The sequence below is a fragment of the Colletotrichum chrysophilum genome (genome assembly GCF_026319265.1).
Source record: "Colletotrichum chrysophilum strain AFK26 chromosome Unknown scaffold_178, whole genome shotgun sequence".
NCBI lineage: Eukaryota > Fungi > Ascomycota > Sordariomycetes > Glomerellales > Glomerellaceae > Colletotrichum > Colletotrichum chrysophilum.
In genome coordinates, this window is record NW_026517465.1 from 66,818 (window position 1) to 88,812 (window position 21,995).

Consider the following 21,995-nt stretch of genomic DNA (forward strand, 5'->3'; position numbering starts at 1 on the left):
CCTGGAAGAGCTGTTGATGCTATCAGAGTATGTTTCCCACTGGATTGAAGTTCTGCTCGTCTTCCCCCCCCCCCCCTTTTTTTTTTTTTTGCGATCGCACCTGCACATGTCCGGACGTGATGTTGATCCGGTGCGGCCCATCGTCACATCGCATCCAGCAGTCGCCATCGGCCGAAAATTCAAAGAATGAAGGTTGGCGATGGCTCCGATCCCAACCAGTGTTCCTTCAGGTTTTCCTTGGCCACATCGTGATATAACAGCCCCTACCATCTATCTGCGCGTGCTCGCTCATGACGTCACATAGGCGACTGAAAGTACCCATAGTGTCGGACTTGCCACCGGATATCACCATAGTACGAAGAAGGCTGAAAGGGGGGCTTGTGGAGGGGAAAGGGGTATTGTGGCTAAAGAAAAAAAGGGAGGGGAAAAGACGAACAAATACTCTCAAGAGAAGAAAGCAACAAGGGGTGAGAAATACAGAAAAGAAGGAAGGGAGGTAAAGAGGAAAGAATGAAAGACGAGACCAAGCAAAACGCCACGATGCCGACATGCCCCAACACCATCGTTTCTGTCGTTTGTAAGGGAAAAGATCGTCCACCCGACTCGGGAAGAGCCCGTCGATGGCGTCTCTTCGCCTTCAGATCGACTGGTATTCCTGGGGACCCGGCGGTGCGGCGGCTGCCGCGCTGATACCGCCCGCGGCTCTGGCGATGTATCCCTCGATAAGCTCGCAGCCGCAGTCGCTGTGCTGCAGGATCTGGTTCTTGAGGGTCAGCACCTCGTTTTTGAGCGCCGTCACGCACGCGTCGAGGTACATCCGCTCCTGCGTGATTTCCTTCTCCTGGACCGCAAGGTCTTCCTCGTACTGTTTCGTCTTTTCGCGGCACCGCTTCGCTGCCGCCCGGTTCTTGACGCGGTATTTCTTGCTCGATCCCGGGGGCCAGCTTTCGCTCTGCTCGCCCGCCTCATCTACCTCGCCCTGGTATTCTCTGCCGCTATCGGTCGTTGTTGTTACCTGGTTGTCGTGGGAATCCGAGCTTGACGGAGATGGTTTGCTTCCAGCCCCGATCTTTGCCCTCTTACGACTCTGTGTGGTGACCGACGGAATAGTGCAGGACTTGGCGTTCGAATGTGTTCTTGTTGTTATTGTCGCTTTCTTGGCGCGAGGACGGGGTTCCGGTTGCGAAGGCGTACTGGGAGCGGGCCAAGCCTCGCCTTTTCTGTGTGTGTTCACGAGGGATACCAGCGGTTGCTGGAAATTTCCGTACTGAAATGGGAGCCAGTTGTTCTCGTGGGAAGCCCAGGTAGCCGCGGGACACATAGCTCCTATTCCCAAGTGTGAAGACTCCAAATTTTGAGGAGTCCCGGCCTCAAAATGCGACGGGTTTGCGAAGTCGGCTAACTCGTTCTCCGCATAAATGGGTTCGACTGTGTAGTCGTCCAACCCGGGCCATTGCTGCCATTGTGGCCCCTCGTCTGGGGAGAGAGAGCCGCTCTGGCTCGGATGTGTGGGATATAAAGTCGTGGGTACAAACATAGCGGTAGTGTCAACCATGTCTGGTGGACAGGGGTAGTCCGACGAGGCCATCGCGTCCTTGCTACCCAGCGATTAACTGGTTTGAAACTTTGAACTGGGGGGGTTACAGCCGTCCAAGCTCGAGCTTACAAGATGATGGCAACCCCTTTCAGGAAGAGACGGCGCGGTGATGGTGACTGTGGTGGGACCGCAAAATTCAGATGACCCGGCCAAGTAATGGACGTTGCTGTGTTCCCCTCAAATATGCCAGATACACGAGAGATATTGAGGTTGGGATGCGGGATGGCTGGTGGATGAAAAATTGGAGACGGCAAGGAAAGATAGCAGATGAGCTGATGAGGCAAAGAGAATGAACGAGGGTAGCTTGAATGGACTTCCAGGCACCCTATCAAAGGAAACGTGGACATGGATCTGCGTGAATGGGGAAGTTTGCAGGGTCCAGGTGAAGGGTGAAGGACATTGAATGGTGGCAACTCTATTTTGTACGGCCAAGGCGTGCTCGTATCGTTGGCATTCAAAAGCTTGGTCGATGTAGCCGACCAGCCGCCCCGGAGCGGGATGGCATAGGTGAGCAGCCTGGCTGTTTCGTTTTGTTCGACGAGGCCAGCAAGACTCAAGCGGCAATGAAGAAGCCACAGCGAAGAGACGGGATGATAGGCTGGAGAACAATGGAACAAGACCACTTAAGAAGCATGTTTACAGGGTACATGGGACCAGGAAGCATGCAAGAACAGGCTGGAAGGCCGGCGAGATAGGTAAGAGGGGTCCAAAATCGACAGCGGTGGAAGGTCGCAAGACGAGCAAGCTTACATACTTACGGATAGACCTGCGTGAGTATTGCAGGAGCAGAGCAGAGCAGAGCAGAGCAGAGCTATTTCCACCCACTCAATCCTGGTAAACGGAGGCCAAGTCCGGGCGTTTTGATAGGTTGAGACGTGTTGGCAGCAATAAACACAGCCAATGACAAGTGCTTAGGGGCACTGGAGGGGATGTCCGGCTCCAAGGGGAAAATATGATTGGTGTCGGTCTCAAGTCCGCGGAAGTTGTCTTCGACAAATAAGACTGCCGCCCTCCTGCCGCCCCTTGTCAGATCCCTAGCCCCTCCCTCCCTCTTCCCAGTGGCCAGCTAGGTAGCTGTACATGGTAAGATGGCGTAGGGTAAGTAGTGTAGGTAGGTAGGGCACCAACTGTGTCGCCGTTCGGCGCTGCAGATCCGCTGGCTTCACCCTCACTCTCATCACCATGTACATAACACATAAGACAAGTAAAGCTGCAGGTGCACGACGTCGGATATTGTTCGAGCCTCACAACCTCGCGCGGCACTACGTTTTGTTCAGCCGTCCGCAAACGGCTTACAGTATCGCTCCACATGACATTTTTTTTACACCTGCAAGCCTAGCTGTACCGCCGACACATGCTCTCAACATGGCTCCCGCATACATCGTGATGTGGCCCGCTCCTCCGCTCGAGGTCCCATGCCGTGCCGTGCCGCGAGCTCGTTGCCAGCTCGCCTCCCACCTTCCGCCATCCACCTTCCGCCATCCTGCTACCGTGCTGTGCACATTCCTCCACCCAGGAGACACAGACACATACAGGGACGGGCACACACACATACACACACTGCATCCATCCTCGATTGCAGAAAAGGAATGCTCTGCACCTCGTGTGATTCCCAGTTGTCCTCAATAGCGGCGGCACGATGGAGCAACAGCACAGTCTCTTGTTTGATGCCAGTTGGGCTTACAAATCAGCCTGCGGACTCGTTGCCTGTTAACAATTGATATCTTGACCACGATAACCAGGGACTACCATGGAGTATCATGAATGTGAGATCAAACATGAGGAGGGATAGCAGCTGCAGAAAAGCCGCATCTGTGCGCATGTTGCGCCATTACCACGTTATGACGAGATCCCCGCAGCCTTACGGCGCACCCATATCACCCCTTGGAGGATTTTGTTTTACTTTTCTTTCATGTGCTTCTTTTTTTTTTTTTTTTTTTTTTTCTTTTTTTTTCCCCTCCTCTTTTCCATCTTTTGCCCTTGGCCAAAGACATGCCACGACGACATTCCAACTTCGCACACCACCCCACAACATGCAGCGCGCAGAGAGCCCATACGGCGGTCGTGGCTTTGCGAGCGACCACGGTGCCGCGCTGGCTAATGCCTGTACACCATCCATCCCATGACGGGAAGTCAGTCTCGCTTTAGCGCGCTCACGAAGAGGGCCAGCCTTTGATTGGGTTCCTAGACATGTCAAACTTTGAGTTGGGGCTCGCTCGGAAACTCTCATTCGCCTTATTGGCCCTTATCGATCAACGACACCACCACCACGACGGGCCGATGAAAGTCGAATGAGATGTGCTGCTTGCTACTGCCGAAGATTATCGGTCCCCAGGGCAAAATGGGAGGCTGCGTCAGGCCATTTGGCCTGCACAGTCCCTGCACCTCCCTCTCCCTCCCCACGCGTCAGCCCACGCACCTTGACGAGTTCACAGAGTACACCGGGTGCATGTTGGCGTCCTTGGCCTTCTGCCGCCCGGATGCGCTTACGCGGTGACGCGGAGCGGAGGTCTTGCCGCAAGCCGTCAGTGCGGCCGAGTACCACGGGGAGACCGCGTCCGCGCTCAAAACCATACCAGCGTCCGCATCCCCGGCTCTGTGCTTTCCATTGCCGCGTTGAAATGAGGATTACTGTAGGGGAATGAATGGAGATGGAATCTGGGTAGAAAAAAAGCAAAGAGACCAAACAGAAAGGAGCTCCCGCGCTGCTGGACGGAGGAGAGGTTGTGGAACTGAAGAATCCACTGGGCAAGGCGTCGCGTGCTAATTTCTTTTCTGCCTGTTCTCTTTTCGTTTTTCTTCTTCTTCTTTTTGCCTTCTTCATTTTTGTTTTCCTCTTTTCCTCTACCCGTCTTCATGCACTTGATGGTCCATGCACAGCGACCTACACATGGGTGGTACAACGACGAGACGACTGATAGGGCGCGAGATCGGGCCAAGCTATCATGAACATGCCAATCATCCGCCGGCCCAAGTCCCAAGGGACCATCTTGGCATCCACAGTCTGGGGGAGGAGAGGAGAGGGGAGGGAGAGGGGGGCGTCAAGGCAAACGAGAGCCTTTTGCCACCCCTCCACACACCGACCAGCCGGCAAGGACAGGTCCCAATCAGCAGCCAAGTTGTCGGACTTCAACTCCGCCCCACTCCGGTGAGAGGGGGAAGCACTGCGACCCTGAACCTCATCGCCTGGAACATCGCCATTCGTCCCGCGCGGGCGGCGACCGCCATTCGGGTTCGGGTTCGTTTTGAACATATTCCATTATTCCAGAGACGTGAGACCGGCCATGTAAGTCAGATACTGGTCCTGGTGTTTTCGCCACGATGGACGGTAATCCTGTATATAACGCTCTTGTGTTCCACGGTCTTGTTAGGATATGTGCGGCCTCCCGTGACCAAAAGAATCCTTTCCCACTCCGCCGTCGGATAACGCAATCCGAGTATATGAACCACTTCTCGGGAGACCGCGGAGTTGGGTCTGGAATATGGTGGTTTCAAGCGCGGCGGTCTTGACCAGAGTACGCCGTCTCTTCCTTTCGTAGAGGCCCCAAGAGTGGCTTGCTGTGAAGTATATCAAACAAAGCAAGAACGGGAATGGGGTTTCTGGGCTATAATCTCGATTGCTGACCGACTTGAGATCTATAGAGCCAGGGAACAAAAGCGAGGGGGGGCGTGCGTGTAGGTAGGTCGCGCTGCCTGCAGGCTTTGTAGGCGACGTTGGTAGACCGGTAGTGTATTTTTGGGATGTGGACAGGGCAGTTTTTACATGGGATTCGGAGGGGTGCAGTCCATCCTTGTGTGAGAGATGCTCGGTTCCAACTCCCTGGCGTCCACGGCCTGCAAACTAAGATGGCCCCCAACATCTCGGCCCCCAGAGGGACGCTGTCAGGCTCACAGAGGACTTGCCAATTCAGAGCACATCTGTCAAATCCAACCGGGAGACCATGTCGAGGAGGGCATGCCGTGGAGGAGCCGAAAGCCGCAGACAAGACAGACATCAGAGCTAAACCTCATTCCGCCCAGATGACGGTGCTGGGGTTTCAATGACCAGAGGAGGAAGTTGGTGTGTGCGAGGGCGCCTTGAGGCAGCCCGCTCGTTACATCCGCCTCGGGTTTTACGGATACACCTGTGGCCCTAGAACTGTCGCGAGGGGTGAAAGATGAACTCAACACGGATACTTGTGGTGCTTCCAGGGAACATGCAGCAAGTAAGACGAACCCAAGTTCTCAAGACACAGCGCAGCGCGGGGCTTTCATGGTCTGCGGCACGAGGTTCCAGAATCTACCATCTACCTTCCTCTGGCGATGGGGCACACGGCGCTCTGCAGAGTTATATCAGGTCATCCTTGAAAGCAAGGCGTCAGCAAGTCAAGAAGAAAGACTCAAGCGCCCCTCGTTATATGGTCGTTTCTCTTCTTGGCGATGCCAACTTTGATGGAGTCCACTTGCCCCCATCCTACTGTACGTGATCGACCACGGTCGAGAAGGCTCGAATAGGTAGCCTTCCTCCTCCTGCGCAGCGATATGCGGACGGATCAGTGTTATGCGTCTGGAACCAAGATGCAATCTTCTGGACATACAAGGGCCTTTGCTCCTGGTGTGTCATGTTGGGAAGGTTGTACATGAGACGCATGGCGCAAGATCGATAACCCATCAGTTATCAAGTTATCGAGACTTCTTATTAGTAGCGAGCACGCTCTCGGAACCGCTCGTCTCGGGATGGACCCAGAAGGTCATCAGGCGTTCCAAATCAATCACGGAACGGAACAGGGGCCGAGGGCCAATAGGAGCTGCGAACCAATAGGGGGTGAAGCCACGCTTACTCGCCTGGTGGTGACTTCATCCTAACATCGACTTATCATCATTCTCAGCGTGAACCCCCGCCCTCAGCTATTTCACGCGTTGGTTGTCAATACCCACCAGAGGCCCTGCCCGCGCCGCTTGACAGTATCTAGGTAAGGCTCAACTGCTGGGTCCGAAGCTGGCGGAGTCTTTGCGAAATACTACGCAGTAGATGACTTTGGACTTGTAGGCGATTAATTACAAGCACACGGGCAACCAGGAGCATTGGCTTCACCGACCACTCCAGTGACTGGACGTCTCCGCAATGTTCATGATGCGTATTCTTCCCTTTCTACTCATGTATATCAAACTGTTTCCCCCCGTCTGATGTCACACCTTCTCATCGTTTCCGCTTCTCGCCACGTTCTTCCTCAAAGACTACAGTCTCCTCGCTTCTTGTGGTTTTTAGACCACCGCGGGGGAGTAAAACGTCTGTGGAATTTGCTTGCGAGTGACACCGGGCCCGTTCCGCGTCATTCTAATGTGAAGAAGGAAGAAAAGCTCAACCGGTCTAACTGTCTCCAGTCTTTTAACATACGCCCGGCACTGTTGCCGCACCTGTAGGAAGTGAAAATGCATTCACTCCATAAAGCCGACCTTATGTCGAGTTCGGCCAGGCTACGGCCGCTGCTGCCGCTCGCCCCGGGTGGCGATCCACAATCACAACACCAGCCACAACCACAGCCGACTCCGAGTACCAGGCGGAAGAGAAAGGGACCCCAGGTTTCGGCCGCATGCAACGGTACGATGGTCCAAACTGGTCCTTATTGTCCCGACTCAGACCGTCTGACATCTTATCGTTCCCACAGGATGCCGCAGAAGAAAAGTCAAGGTTAGGGTTTCTTCAGCCCCTGTGGTCTTATCACCGTGCAAGTCTGGCTAAAGTACCTTAATGAAGTGCGATGGCATTCGGCCGACCTGCCACAGATGCTCCGTGACAAAGACGCCATGCGTTTATCCCGTACCCGAGGGTGTCTCTCTGAAAGAGGCCCAGAAACAGAACTTCACGAACGCGTCAAGGGCGCATGAGAGCAGCCGCAGGGTGCTAGAGTTGCTGAGCGGCAACCAAGATGGCGCCTCTCACGAGGTCTTGCAGCAACTGAAGCATTCGAAGCATCTTGACGATACTATTCAGTCCATTGCCGACGCAAGTTTGCTGCTTCCGCCGGGCGACAGGGGGGGTGGCATGGGCGAGCCATCTGGACCACGGCTCGCTTCAGCGCTCGAAACACAACCAGTACATGAGACAGAAACCTCCATCCTCACAACATCGCAGCCGGAAGACAACGTGCTGGCAGATACAGTGCAGGATCTGACAGGGAGGTGAGTTCTCGTTGATACAATATCAGAGGGTTTGTTCATGTTCGCCTCATACTGAACTAAATCCTTCTTCACTGGTAGCATTGATAGCTTTTTGACATCGCTGTCGGCTGAAAGTGTCGACACCGGCGTCACCTTGCCCATCTCTCGCTGGACGACGGTCTTGGGGGACGACATAATCTTGACGCAGATTCTCGAGCTATTCTGGATCTGGGACGGCACGCTCTCGAGCCTCGTTGCTCGTGATCTTTTCACCGTTGAACTGAGAAATCCAGACGCACAACAGAAGCATCAATTCTGCTCTCCACTTCTTGTCAACGCCATACTAGCGGTCTCATCTGTAAGCAGCAAACCAACCAACCAACCCCTCCCGGGTCTTCTATTCTCTTCCTTCTCGCGCCTGTGCCATGGAGACTGACATCGCTTCTAGCTACACTCGATGAGGAAGCACAACAGTCTGCAAGTGGATGCCAAGGATATAGCCCGGAAGTTCGCGGAGTGCGCCTTAGACCTTCTCGACGCCGAACGAGGCGTAAGCTCCTTACCACTTCTGCAAGGAACGGCAGTCCTTTGGGTTTACTCTAGCAACGAGGGAACCCTTGCCTCTCGAAACCGGGCTGTGGGCCTGGCTGGGCTGATGCTGCAGACCTGGTCAGCTCTTGGCTTGGGTGTCGATGGGTCCAACCTGTTCCACCATCCAGAGATCCAGGTGACGAATGACTTGAAACTGTGGCAAGCTATTTCTCACGTCGCCTGGGGCTTCTATTGCTTCTTCGCGTAAGTCGCCTGGGCCAGCCTTCTTCTCGGTACGATGCCTCCCGAGACACTGACTGTGATCCTCCCGGCACAGAAAAATGTCACTTGTCTACTCACCACATATGCTCGTCCCAAAGCCACTCGTAATGAAAACGTTTGATGCCCAAGACGGACTGTCGGCTGGCTCGTTAAGGTCAGCATCCTCCGCGGGCGACGGCCACCCAACCTCCCAGACATGGAATGTATGCCAGCTGCAGGTGTTTACAGCTGAGTGCTCTCTCTGCGAGATCATTGATCAGCTCGTCTCCGGTTTCATCGAGAACGACACTCAGCGTCCCCTCCTCGATGGCGGACGCTGCACGGTGTTTTACAACAAGCTTCTCTGCTGGAAGCTGTCTCTGCCGGATCATCTCACGACGAGCAACAGCGTACTCCCGTCGATACTATTATTGCAGTAAGCCTCCCCAGCCCTGCAGGAATTTAAAAGACGTCGTTGACAGGAGGTAGAACAACATATGAATTTGTACAGTTGAAGCTGCTCGCCACGTTCACGAGCCGCTCTAGTCTAGACTTTGACGGCCACGACCCCGTCTCCCTGCAAATCCTCCATGCGAGCTCCATGATCTCGAACTTGTGGATCTATCGCGGCCTCTACACCCTGAAACACGAGTACTGGGCTGCGGAGCAATGCTCGTTTGCCGTCCATGTTCTGTTACCGCATATGACGGACCCCGCCGTACACGACACGGTCGCGAAGGCGTGCTGCGTGCTCCACGAGATGGGCATCCGGAGTTGTGTATCGGGCCGTGCGGCGGAACTCCTCTGGGACATTGAGGGGACGGCGAGGGCCAGGGGCATTCGTGTTCCCCCGTATGGAAAGGGCTCAAGGGTGCCGGAAATGGGCGCCATGCCCACGTCTGTTGTGAAAGGAGTCCGTGTTTTTGACGGTTCGAATGGTGATTACTTTGGTGGCGCGGACGGGAACAGCTGTGTTGTCAGCTTTGACAGCATCATTGGCGATATTCAATTAGTGCAGCCTCGTTGAACAGACGTGTTGGACCAGATGGCGGATTGTTTTCTTGGGCTGTAAGTGCCTGGACGCTCAATACATGAGTCGAGTAACACCACAACTGTCTATTCGCCTGAATGATTGAGAATAAGGGGAAAAAAAGGGTGGGGGGGCACAGTACATGCAAAGAAACAAAGACATATAGACGAAATCGTAGAGCCACAAACCGTTATCCTCATCACCCTCCATAAGGACAAATCTTCTTCTTCCACCGCCCAGCCACTCCTCTCGTGACCGTCAATGAGCCCCCGCAGGCTCAACATCCTCGCCCTGAATCCAGACCCTCTTGATCTTGCGCGTCGCCGAGATCTCCTCCAACGGATTGCCGTCAACAAGCAGGAGATCAGCCCTTAGACCGTTTTGGATGATGCCGCGATCATGGAGACGGAACGCCGCGGCAGCGATAGACGTCGCCGAGCGAAGAACGTCCAGCTGCGCCATGCCCGCGTCGACGAGCAGCTCCAGCTCCTCGTGTAGGCTCTCTCCGAAGGGTGTCTGCGCGCCGGGCACCGGGTTGGCCGTGGTCCCGGCACAGATCGTCACCCCTGCCTCGTAGAGCGTACGCACGCTCGCCGCCGCGTTCTCGTAGTCGCCGCCTGATGTGGCGCCCGGGTTGTCGTGCTGCCGAAACCCGGTGTCATCAGCAGCAGGGGAGTTGTCATCGTCGCCTCCGGCGCGACCAGAGATATCCGAGACGGGGAAGCCAGACGGCCCAGACGGCCCAGACGGCCGGTGCGCTGCTTCCACGTTAGCTCCGCCGGGCGCGCGTCTCCGCATCATTGTCAGCGTCGGCACGAAGACCTTCCTCCGAGCGGCCATGTCTCGTGCCAGCGCCGGGTCAAGGGGTGCATCGAGTGGAGCGTGGGCGAAGACATCGAACCCGGCGCGCATGGCGCGCTCGTAGGAAGCCTTGCCGGTGGTGCGGGCGACTGTCAGCTTATTGTAAGCGTGCGCGGTGTCGACGATGGTTCTGAGGAGGGAGTCGCTGGAAGAGTGAACGTCGACGACGACCTTGACGAAGTCGGCGCGGTCCGGACCGCTCGCTCTTGCGGCCGCAAAAGCTACGGCGTCTTCGGCCGTGCGTATGACCACCTCATCCTGGTTGTCGTGGATGTGCGATTGGGGATCCTGTGGCAGCACCGCCTGGGTTCCGCTGGTGAAGACGGTCGGTAGTCTCGTCCGGCCGGCGACGTATACGCGCAAAGCCTGGCATTGCTGTGTGTTGCTGCTCTGGTCGATGACGGTTGTGACTCCATGCGATGCAAAGGCGCCAAGGTCGGCGTTGGCGCCCCTGATGTTGGCGTAGGCGTCTATCAAGCCAGGAATCAACGTGCAGCCTTGCCCATCGACGAAGACGTCCGAATTCTCGACCGCCTCAGAATCATCACCCAGGTAGTTCTGTATTTCTCCGGCGGACCGGGTGATGACGACGTCACTCGGCTCCAAGATAGCCTCGCTATCGAAGACACGAACGTTTTGAATGACGATTTTAGTCATGATCTTTTCACTCTCCAAGGGCCAGAGACCGAAGATAGACTGGCTTGGGTTGTCGATCAGCAGATCAGCAGGAGGCGCCTGCAATCTTCTTGACTTGGAAAAGGCTGAGTATCGTGTTCTGCAATAAGTGGCAAGGGCAACTCAGAAATTTCTCGCTCGCTTTTGAGGAGCCATTCCTTCAGGTTTATATTCCTGAAGAAAAAGAGACGAGGAGAAGAACGGCCAGGAATCCGTCATGACGCAGCAACTACGACGCGGTGACCCCGCGGCGGTGGGCTTCGGTTCCACAAGGAGTGAATTCTCCTATCGTCGAGGCAGGCAACCGAAGAATGCATAGCCTCAAGGTGGTGGTGGTGATCTGGGTTCAGCATACACAAGGATCGAGTGAGTCCGGTATTGCCCGGGTAAAGGGACTTATACGTAAGTGATGCAGCTTTTCCTGTTCCAGAGGCATGTGAGCGGGCCAGGCCCTTTCTCCATATCAATGTAAGTAGTCTACCTTCGCATGCACCGCGGAGACTGGGTATAGACGTACTTTGTCGCCAGAGATATCTGCGCAAGACGAACTCAGTCGCCCCTTGGATCTTGCTGGCGACGACATGGGTCGACGTCAGAAGCGGGCTGCATGATGGTACCCGTCGTAAGGCGAATAACGAGCTTGGCCAGTCAGAAGGAGCAAAGCCCCGGGATCGATTCCGGAAACTGACCTGTCAGCATAGAGGTCGCGGGAGAGCTGGATGAGTCCTGGGCGGTTGTGGCAGCCGGGTGTGCATGGGAGGAGAGGAGGCGTCTACGTGGGATTGGTCAGGCGCATCTCATTGCTCGAGGCCGAACGTGCTGCAGAGCCTCTGGGCCCCTTCGATGAAGACCTCCATGTCCCAAGGAGGTGTGCGGCATCTCAGCTCGTCGAAGTAAGCCTGGAGCCTGTCCTTAGGCTCTTCGGTGTGCAACGCAGCCAGAGCCGCCGCCTTGCCCAGCTCGACCTTCTTCGAGAGGAAGTGAGTATGAAGAATGGGGGTTTGTTGGGGTAGCGTGTCCATGAGTTCCATTGCTTGAGATGACTGTTGGAGCGGTCTCCGTCACCACAGGCGACCATCGATGCTGTGTGTACGCCGGCCTGATGGAACGGTCGGAGGTGTGAGAGGGAAGTTTGCTTTTCTGAACCAGCGGAAAAAACTGAACAGGTGCATGAGTACTTGTTGAAGGACCCGACAGCGCAACCAATGGCCCCCAGCAAAGCAGCGTATGACGCCTGGCACGGCTGGGCGGCTGTAGGTGTTGCTGGGCTGTCCGTCGGACGGGAACCGACGGCGCTGTGACGCACCCACTGTCGGACGCGAAGCCCGGAGATAAACCAACCCACTACATTGCTCACTGTCCTTCAGCGAAATCCACGGAGAAGGCTTCAGGCCGTCATAGCAAATTGGTGGGTACTGTGTAACCGCCGAAGCTGGCGGGTCGCCGTCCTGCCGCTTTGCGCTGGACCTGCTGCGCAAGCATGCCACCGCCAGTGCGTGGCACATCGCTACTTCTCCGACATCACCTATAGGGCTTGTTGCGCACCTCAAAGATCGCAGAGCTCAACGGATTGCCTAGGTTGGCCAGCCGAGTCATGCCCTTCTCTCCCTTTGAGATGCAGGACGCAGGTCAACAATCAATTTTGTTGCTTTCTGACCTAGAAGCCAGCTCATTGAGGTTTTACTGCCACGGCTTGACACCACCTTGACTGCATGCACCATGTGAGCGTATGTCGTTCAAGCTCACAACGGACCCCGCCCAGTTCGGACATGATTCCATTCCTAGTCAATAAGACTCCAGACTGCGCATGACATTCAACGTACTTCGAAGAGTTCTGAGCTGGATGTTCAGCTTATCTGATTCCGCGGCATTCTCTCTTTCGAGCGACAGCTTATACACAGTCTCAGCCATCGCCTCTTCGTTGCTCAGAGCACCCCATTCCTTTTCGAGGTTATCGAAGCCTTCTATGACAACCTTGAGGCTTTCCTTGTTCTCTTTGAGCTTCTTTGGCCTGTAGCTATGTAAGTCATGTGTACACCTCACGACCGAGATACTCACTGCTCGATGGCGATCAGGGACATCTTCACAGCTGCCCAACTGTTGATAAGGACATCGCGGGCCTCGATTGCGCGTTCGCGGCGGTGAACAATGACATATGAGTCACACATGAGCCCCAAAAAGGCCAGTGGAGCCGCGACAACATCGAAGTATCTTTGGGGGCTGAAGTTGTACATCTTCCTCGCTTGCTTGGCGGTTTCCTCGAATTCGTCAACCACTCCGATTATGTCTGCGTTGTCCGGCACGGCGCCTCGAAGCCCTTGGGCTTGCTTCAGGCTGGAAGAAAGTACTCCAAGAAAAGACACGGATGCAGTTTATGCAATATTGATGTGGATATCAAGAGCGATGAACTACCATCGTGAAAATGCTGGCGACGGCGGAGCGCGCCAATTTATACGGCCAGCGTTCAGACTTGCGTGATATGAATGCCCTCCAAGGCATGACCCCCACACCGTTTTGCTTCACAGTGACGATGAGGCAGTAATACAACCAGTCTCAATCGAACAAAGAAGTGGGATCCCAAATGATGGCTGCGGCTCCAGAAGCGCCTAACATGATGCAGCGACTCCGGCTGTCCGTCGCTATTGGCCCTCCTCTTGAGAGGGCGCCTCCCTAACCAGTGTCAAGGTGGGCGCCTCGCCCGGTGATCACCTGCCAATGAGAACGCTCCAGCAGCCGGCGAGCTTTCCGGATTTTGGCAGCTTGAGCGATTACCCGTCCATTCTCTACCAACTATATTGAGTGTTTGTCACAGGGCAGTGCCACGGCATATGCCAATATCCTCGACCAACCGCCGCGATGTCGGAACAGCACGAACGTGGACGTTATCTTAGTTGAACCAAGGGGATGTGCCACAGGTTTGTTGCGAGGACTAGCTTACCAAGAACCGGCCAAATTTTGCGTCCGCTTGGATACCTGCGTTGATGCCACGACACGAGATGCCCTGCCACGTCGCGGACAAGACACACACTAGCGCGGTGGATGACACTGACAGACGTCCGGAGGCAAGAATACCTTCAGGTCCAGTCAAGATCGATGCGACGCTCGAGCCTGTCGAGCCACAATTGTCGGGCTTGGCGCAGGTTGAGAGTTGCCTCGCCGGACTTGCCGTGTGGCTTGTGATACACGATGGAAAAGATTCGTCTGCCCTCGGAGTCACGGCAAAGGAAGCGAAAAGCCGAACCTCCTGCTGGTTCCACCTTGCAGCCGATACTGACCATTGCCTTGCAAAAGTCGTCCCAGACGAAGGTCTGCTGCTGGGTGCCGTCTCGCAGCGACAGCCAAAAGTCCGATTTTGGAATCACGACACGCGGCAAGCGACTCGGAGACGGGCTGCATGATGGCCGTCGGGTCGACCGCTGAGCCGGTCGATCAGGGTTTTGCTTTGATGTTTTTGTCGTTGGCGACGCGTTTGTTTGCGTTGAGTATCGGTGGTGGCTGCCGTCGGGGGCACCTTGCTGAAGACTGGGACCCAACGCTCCGTCTGAGTTTCCGTTGCAGGCGGCTCGGGACTGAGGGGCATGTCTTTTTCTATCTCACGGAATACGCCTTTAAGAGCGTTGTTTTCCTGTGATGCCTTCCACATCTGCTGGTTCAGTCGTTGCCAAAAGCCCCGGTGTCCTCCCGCAAAATTGAACTCGCCGGCGTCTTCCATCGCTTCAACCGCCCTTTCGAGAATCTCCATCCAGGGCCGCGGTCTGCCAGTCTGCTCCGCATAAAAGGAGTCGGACATTTGAGAGTATTCCACCCAGTCAGAGATTAATGGATGATGACCCTCGGTCTCTTCAAGGCAGACAGCCAAGACGTGTAGGTCGCTGAGCATCTGCGACATGGCTATAGGGAAGGACCTGTCTCCTCCGACTTCACGGTCGATAGTTCTCATGACCGCCGAGAATCCCATGATGTGAAGGGTCGGATCGTTCTCCCTGATCAGCTCCAACAGCTGATTCCCAGCTTTGGTGACTGATCCCGCTGGCGGTGGCATGATCCATCGAAAATGGGCCAACCTCTCCTCGAACGCGACAGAAAAAGCGCAGTCAAGGTTTGCTGCGATCTTCATAGTGTCTTCGTCCGCCTCGGTCAATAGAGAACTCCCAACCTGTCGAATGGCAGCTCCAATTAGGTGGTCCAAGTTGCTAAAGGTGTCGACGCGGCTGAAGAGTATGGTCAGAAGCTCTTTTGAGCCGCTACCTTGAGCCATTTTCTTTATGCCGCCCTGCCAAGAGGCTGGATCTTGACGAAGCTGCCACAGATAGTCCCTTGCTTCGTCGAGTGATGTTCTGATCATCTCTCTCAAATCGTCCAAGTTGATATCCATGTCGTGTTTGTATTTTGGGAAGGAAGTACGCGCAATGGGCGGGCTTCCTTCCGCACCAAGATCGTTATCTTGGATCATCGTCCCCGCCTCGTCTTCTGTCGCGCAGTGGATTGTGTCTGCAAAGCCGCCCAGAAATCGGTATATCTCTATTTGTCCTTGCAGCTGCCAAAACAGCGAGTTAGGACTGATTAGCTTCGAGCTGATTTGCAGCGGTGTTTCGTGCTCTTCGACCTGGGAGACAGCATCGCCGTAGAACCGAATTTCCCCACTGCGTCGGAGGATCTGTCGTCAAATTCCAAGTGCGACACGCCTTCCACCATAATCGGATTTGTACGCCCTGCCCAGACGCTGAGCAGATGATGACGGCCATCTGAGCGACGGAAACGCTGAGGCGGCAACCGGCACCGCGTCTCGAGCAACGATGGTAGTTTATCACTGTCGGAGAGATCACCGTAGTTGAGTGCCGGACAAGCACAACGATCGTCAGCCCCCTCTACGTGAGCGTATATGTCAGAGTTTGGGAGCTGGGCAAGCCCATACTGCCGCAGCATCTGCATCCTGGCGTCGGTCTCTAATGCCGCCCATCTCTTTCGGAAGGCGGGAAGGTGTTCCTGCTTCTTTTTAAGCTTGTTGAGGCCGTGCAAAACCTTCTCCTGTCGTGAGGAAACAGCCTGCCGGTATCGTTCCCTGTCCATGAGAATCCTTTGTGGTTGAGGTTGTGCCGGCACCGTAGGTGCGGTCGATTTCGCGCCACCGCACTTGCCGGTTTGGGCCGAAGATGCGGGCAAATGAACGCTGAAATGGATGCTCCGAGATTTTAGTAGAGGCCTCGCCTAGCCCCAAATCGTTCACGTCAATCTTGAGCAGCTTGCATGCCCTGGCTGTCGCTTCGACTTCTCCGCGTACGTGGTCCTGGGCACCCTTAATCCACTTCTCCAGGCTCGTCCAATCGATCTTCTTGCCTGTCGCTTTCTCCAACACTCGGACCGCCTCCGCGCCCGGTAAACTGTCGAGACGTGCCGCGAGATTCAGGCGCGAAAGGGAGTCTATGATATCGTCAGGGTTCCCAAAACGCCGAAGAGAGCTTCGGAATTCCCGCAGAGCATCCCATAAGAGATTGAACTGCTCCAGGTGCTTGTCAACCCAGATGACGTAGTGGTCCATGGTGGCGGCCTCCATTTCTCGCGTTGTCCTGGGTAGCCGGTGTTGCCTGAGGGCGACGGACGAGATGTTCGACAGCGTGTCACTAAGAAGAGAAATACCAAAAAAGCCGAGACACGGGGGGTTCTTGTACAGAGTATCGCATGGAAAGGTCCCGCATGCAAGCGCCTGTGGAGAGCAGACATGTAGATCTAGCCCACCTTTGTAATAACGGTGACGCCACCCGCGGCTAGGAACGGAAATATGCGCGCGAAAGGGAATATTGCGACCGGCGGATGCTGCCAGGATTGGCGGCATGGATAACCAGAAGCTCTCGACACGGTGTACAATACATGGACGCGGTACAGCGATACATGTTGAGGTGGCTGGGTACTATTTCGGCTACAGTGTCCACTGAATAGGGCTTCCGAAGTGCGGTAGCCGTTGGCGCTGTTGGGCCTCTGAATCCACATTACGATTTGCAGATGTACCCCGAGGCGGTGGGGCGGCGCGTACAGTCAGTCGGCTCCGTCCGGATGGCCACATGCAGAACCTCATAACATGCTCGGAGTCTCCCCCGCGCCGGCAAAGACGCAATGGCAGCCAGATCGGTCCGGTGTCAGAAACGACGATCTCGGCGGTTCAACAAGCCTTGGGGTGATTTTGGCGGGCCGGGTGCCAAACCGGCCTTTCGAACCTCATACTGAACTGTGATGCCTCGTTTGCCAATCACTGCTCCCACCACGCGGCCTCAAACCAAGATACAAAACGGAGTGTGGTACGCCAAAGCTGTTCATGCATCGCCGGCAGCGTCTCAGCGGGGTGTCCAAGGCAATGACAGACAGCAGCACACCTCACTCCCCGCGGGTACTCTGCCAGGGCGAAGGCAAGACAAGACGGGATAGCGCAGGCCGGAAGAAGGTCGTCCTTGATGTGACGCTGTGTGCGACAAGTGGCCCCGTCCGATCCTCCGTCGAGCCATTGGCAACGGCACCGAAATCTACACGGAGTGGATCCCGCCAGCGGCCGCCAGCGGCGGCACAGGATGCGCCGCGTCTTCCGGGTGGTGTACTGCAGGGGCATGCTTGGCCGCCTGAGCGTCCCATCTTCCAGCTCCGGTATTGTCATCTATTGACGTCGGATCCGATGGGCTTTGCCGTGTTGGTGAAAGATCATGACAACAACACCCAAGCAGACCATGACTCATAACGCGCACGATCTCTAACGACAAGAGGGGCTCTATGTAAGGTCGTCGCGGCAGGGATCAAGTACTTCAATTGGTCCTACACGCCCCATCTTAGCCCAGCTCCGGCGTTGAAAGATACAACATCAACGACAACGGGGGAAAGCACAGAAAGACGAAGAGTCGACAGCCACCCAGCAAACCGGTGCACAGGTCTCGGAGCACATCCGTGCTACTCCTTGCGCTGCAGTCCAGCCCCATTCGCTGAGTCTATAATGCGTCTTGCCCTACTTCGTAAACGATTCAACTTGACCTTCAGCGGGCAGTCGGATCCCTCTTCGCACTGATGCCTCGTCTCAACGCTCAGTCCAGCCAATCGATTAATTATCTCCGTAGCGGAACAAGTGAGAAAAGGTGTGATGGATGGCCACAGTTTGTTTTCGCAGAGAAATTCAAAATATTCGGCAACGCGAGTCTGGGACGTGCACAACATGTCCAGTAATTCTTTGTTCTTACAGGGGTGGCACTGCTTGGAACCACCCGGGTGTCTCGACCGCACAGGCCGCAAAGTACCTGACATTTTTTGAACGCTCGCCGATCGCCCTGCAGGACACCCACCAAGCTTTGGATTTCCTCGTGTAGTCGGGTCAGTGTGAGATTTCTATTGCACTCGAGCGCGTCTAATCACTGCTAAGCGGACATACTTGATTGAGGAGAACCGCGTAGGGAAGCTGCTTACTCTTGACGTTGTCGGGAAACGCAGACAGGATTTCATGGTCCGTCCAAGTGGCCGCAAACCCCAGCGGCAAGTACCTCACCGCCTGTGCCGAGATGGTTGGAAACTGATCCTTGGCCTCGAACAGGTACGCAGCCATGAGCAGCAGTCCGTGTTCCGCCACATCTTCAGGAGGTCTAGATTCCCGGAACCACCGGAAAATCCAAGGTGACAAGGCGCCATTACAGCGATATTTATCACTTGCTCGTGCGATCTGGGTAAGCAGTTGCAAGTCGATGTCATTGTGTTGGTCTGTGGTCTTATGATGAAGTGCTGACAGAAGCACGTCCATCGCCTCTGGGTCGTCCTCTTCCAGGGTGACCGCTGGCTGTTGCTCTGATCGCAAAGCCTGCCCTTCGCAAAAGTGAGGTCCAAGGAGAGTTGTGAAATACGGTGACGCCGCGACAAGAACTTCAGAATGGACCAAATATCTGCGGGTAGGCTGTGTGCTTCCATGGCGCGGTGTCAGGGCCATGTCGGCATGCGGATGCAGTTCAATAGGTCCGTTACTCTCCGTCGATTCGTGAACATCGTGGTCGATTGACATCTGGAGTGATTTGTCAATGTGATTTATCACACTGAGAACTGTTGACGCGAGAGATTTTTGGTGTGGCGGGGTTCGTTCAGCCATCATGCCCGCAAACGCTATCAAGGCGTATGGAGGAACTGGAATATGTACAATACTATACCTTCTAACGCACATGTCAAGATGCTTGCTCACCCTCGGCGACTTTGAGCGGATCGACTGTAAGTTCCGGACCCAGTTGTGTACGTTACGTGTATGAAAGCTTGTGCTTGAGTTAGTTTGAACACCAATACGGCAGTCTTTGTTTGCGTTCAAGCGCAACGGCGGCAGAAAATCAAAGACCTCGACATGGGCCTAGAAACTTTCCCGCAGAAAGTGTGCTTGCTTCTTATACGACTGTTCGAGTGACAAGCAACAGCCCAGGCCATCTCACAAACCTTGTTATCCTTGCACGCGCCTTAATCACCCGGAACGTAAGCCCCGTAGTCGCAAACTTCCGCGGTTGATACAGCCAAATAACGCAGTGTTTGGAGTGTAGTAGCACCAATCTGCCCCTTCGACACCATCTCTTCGTCACAAAAGGATTCCATGCTGAGAAAGTAGTAACAGACCCTACGGCCTATCGCCAGATTGCCCGTTATGCTTCTAAACTGGATTCGTCATTGCTATGAAAGCGCTGCGAACATAGTGAGTGAGGAAGACGAGCAGCAAATGCTTGTGACTACGCAGCCGGCCTAACAAATCCATCAGAAATGTGGTAGGCGAAGCGCGGGCCAGGTATAATACCCGCCGCTATGTTGTGACATTCGAACACACCTGATAGCGCAAGGCGCATGAGCTGGCAGGTGCTTACCATCACCTCGTCTGAGCTACACGCCACTTTGGCCGCTGCGCCCTACGCACCACAACGTGGTCGTCGTTCAGAACGTGCCTGACCAACCGATCGCAAACAGAAGCGTAAGCCCGGCTGAGGCGGGAAGCCGGCAGTTGAGATCGTTGATGCCTCCGGAAAGGGATTCCGCCTACATCGCCTATTCACGGACTCGATGAAGCCAACTCGGTCGCTCTCGTCCTGAATGACAGTGCGTCTGCGACTAGTTCTGTCTGCAATCACCGGCCCTGCTGGGCACTGGCTCCTCGTCTGGCTCGACGATGGCTCCGCTGACGAAAAGCTACTGGAACCTGACGCCCCTTGTCTTGATGAGCAGGACGAAGAAGGCTCAGGGAAGAGGCTAGCAGGCCCCGAGGGAACCGGCGCGCGCGCCCGTTCGCTTGTCTTTTGTTTCGATTTGTCGCATTTCTTCTGCCGCGAACTCGAACCCGAACTTGGAGTTGGACACGCGCGGCTCGCCTGCTCCTCTGCGACACCTTCGGCGGTGAGACGCGCCTCGAGCCGATTGCCGTTGAGCAAGTCGGCAACGCTTCGAGCAATGCCTCCGGTTCGAGATGTTGCGAAGGCATGTCCTCGGTTATCACTGCCCGACCCTCCAGGGACCTCGACCCTTTGGAGTTCGGTCTTGACAGGGGTCACTCGTACTAGACTTCGCTTGATGGACGCTTTGATCTGGTCCTCTGGAGTGCTGTGCTCTATTCGTCTGATTGTGATTCGTCTATGTTCAACAGAGACAGCCTCGGTAAGAATCCCCTGTTGGATACGTACGCAGGGCATTCAGGACACCAGGCTCCCTGTATCTGAGTGCTATTGTATCCCTGGCTGAAGTGTCCGAGGTCCGTTGAAATCTGCTGCAAGTCAGAAACTGTAGGAAGGGACCATGCAGTATCAGACGTTCTCGCTTGCACAACATGCGATGAAGATTCCGAGGATGCACGACGGTGAAAAAGGTCATGGTGAGGTCTATCGCATCGAAAGAGCCGCGATGGCAGATCTAGCTAGCTGGAACGTGAACCCTGGCCGAGGGGCTCCGCTTGTGCCACAAGACACAGCGGGCTGTCCCGCCTAACAGAAGCCGCCTATGCGGCCGTGCCCACGGCTTACTGGATGCACAGGCACCTGGAGAAAGGCGAGGTGCTAGGCACACCACGAACTGGTGCACGCCCTGCACAGTGCGTGCCATACTATCAAATGGCGAGCGTAAGGGAATACAGCAGTGGGTCCTTTCCGCTTAGGTTCTCGAGCAGCGGGACTTCTCATGCTTGTACGGCATTGGATTCGTGCGGCGTCTGAACAGCGCAAGCTGGGAGTCCGGTCCTCCAAATATGTCAGAACCAATGATGCGGTTGTATGGCGTGTTTCCTTCACACGTTGATTGCGGTTTTTTGGCGAGTCGGAAGCCCTTGTACAGTTACCACATGTGAAGAGCATGACGAAAGGCGGTGCAATTGATGGAGCGGCAGTAGTTGGAAACGCAGGCTGCCTTGCCATGTACGTGCTACTAGCTACAGAGGATTGGATTGGGGATCGCTTTCGTCCTCTCCATCACTCGAAGTTGCCTCCGTCTTCGAAAGAGCAATCACCCCCGATGCAGCGGTGAGACCGCCAGCAAATTGAATGGCCCCGTGCACAGCTGCTACCCCGTACCCACCGGCTCCGGCGCTCTGACAGATGGCAAATACGCTGGAGGCTGCAACGTTGCCGATGGCGCTGTGAATGCCGGCGGCCATGGACCCTGGGGGATAAGCTATGTCAGTCGCACGTTCGAGAGACTTGCATCGTGTTAGTAAATAAGGCGAGTAAGGAGTGCATACCAGCAAGAACGCCATTCCCACCAAATCCTGTCGCCAGCAAGGCAGGTGCAGCGACAACGCCCGGTGCAGCGACAACGGCCAGGCCAACACCAACGGCGCCGCACGCCGCCATCGTGCCAGGTCTGTCTCTGCAAAATTGATACGTCCGCGCAGAAGTTTCCAGAGTGAATTGTTGGGTTTCGCTGGCCAGAGCA

The 21,995-nt window shown here is 55.3% G+C and overlaps 6 protein-coding genes across 6 annotated transcripts; 1 reads left to right on the forward strand and 5 right to left on the reverse strand.

The window, feature by feature from the left end:
* Nucleotides 1-637: 637 nt before the first annotated feature.
* On the reverse strand, nucleotides 638-1,555 carry COL26b_012502 (uncharacterized protein; the record flags this gene model as incomplete). Its single annotated transcript, XM_053185145.1, has 2 exons — nucleotides 638-995; nucleotides 1,536-1,555. The coding sequence occupies 2 exons, from the start codon at nucleotides 1,553-1,555 to the stop codon at nucleotides 638-640; spliced, it is 378 nt and encodes a 125-aa protein (XP_053030917.1).
* A 6,640-nt stretch (nucleotides 1,556-8,195) lies between these two features.
* COL26b_012503 (uncharacterized protein) lies at nucleotides 8,196-9,557 on the forward strand (the record flags this gene model as incomplete). Its single annotated transcript, XM_053185146.1, has 3 exons — nucleotides 8,196-8,288; nucleotides 8,770-8,966; nucleotides 9,077-9,557. 3 exons carry the CDS (start codon nucleotides 8,196-8,198, stop codon nucleotides 9,555-9,557), a joined length of 771 nt encoding a protein of 256 aa, XP_053030918.1.
* Nucleotides 9,558-9,818: 261 nt separating this feature from the next.
* Nucleotides 9,819-11,078, reverse strand: COL26b_012504 (uncharacterized protein; the record flags this gene model as incomplete). The annotated part of the gene is made up of 1 exon (XM_053185147.1): nucleotides 9,819-11,078. The coding sequence occupies one exon, from the start codon at nucleotides 11,076-11,078 to the stop codon at nucleotides 9,819-9,821; it is 1,260 nt and encodes a 419-aa protein (XP_053030919.1).
* An 815-nt stretch (nucleotides 11,079-11,893) lies between these two features.
* On the reverse strand, nucleotides 11,894-12,174 carry COL26b_012505 (uncharacterized protein; the record flags this gene model as incomplete). Its single annotated transcript, XM_053185148.1, is given in 2 exon segments — nucleotides 11,894-12,129; nucleotides 12,141-12,174. The coding sequence occupies 2 exon segments, from the start codon at nucleotides 12,172-12,174 to the stop codon at nucleotides 11,894-11,896; spliced, it is 270 nt and encodes an 89-aa protein (XP_053030920.1).
* A 707-nt stretch (nucleotides 12,175-12,881) lies between these two features.
* COL26b_012506 (uncharacterized protein) lies at nucleotides 12,882-13,330 on the reverse strand (the record flags this gene model as incomplete). The annotated part of the gene is made up of 2 exons (XM_053185149.1): nucleotides 12,882-13,107; nucleotides 13,155-13,330. 2 exons carry the CDS (start codon nucleotides 13,328-13,330, stop codon nucleotides 12,882-12,884), a joined length of 402 nt encoding a protein of 133 aa, XP_053030921.1.
* Nucleotides 13,331-16,324: 2,994 nt separating this feature from the next.
* COL26b_012507 (uncharacterized protein) lies at nucleotides 16,325-16,635 on the reverse strand (the record flags this gene model as incomplete). The annotated part of the gene is made up of 2 exons (XM_053185150.1): nucleotides 16,325-16,348; nucleotides 16,378-16,635. The coding sequence occupies 2 exons, from the start codon at nucleotides 16,633-16,635 to the stop codon at nucleotides 16,325-16,327; spliced, it is 282 nt and encodes a 93-aa protein (XP_053030922.1).
* Nucleotides 16,636-21,995: the final 5,360 nt, after the last annotated feature.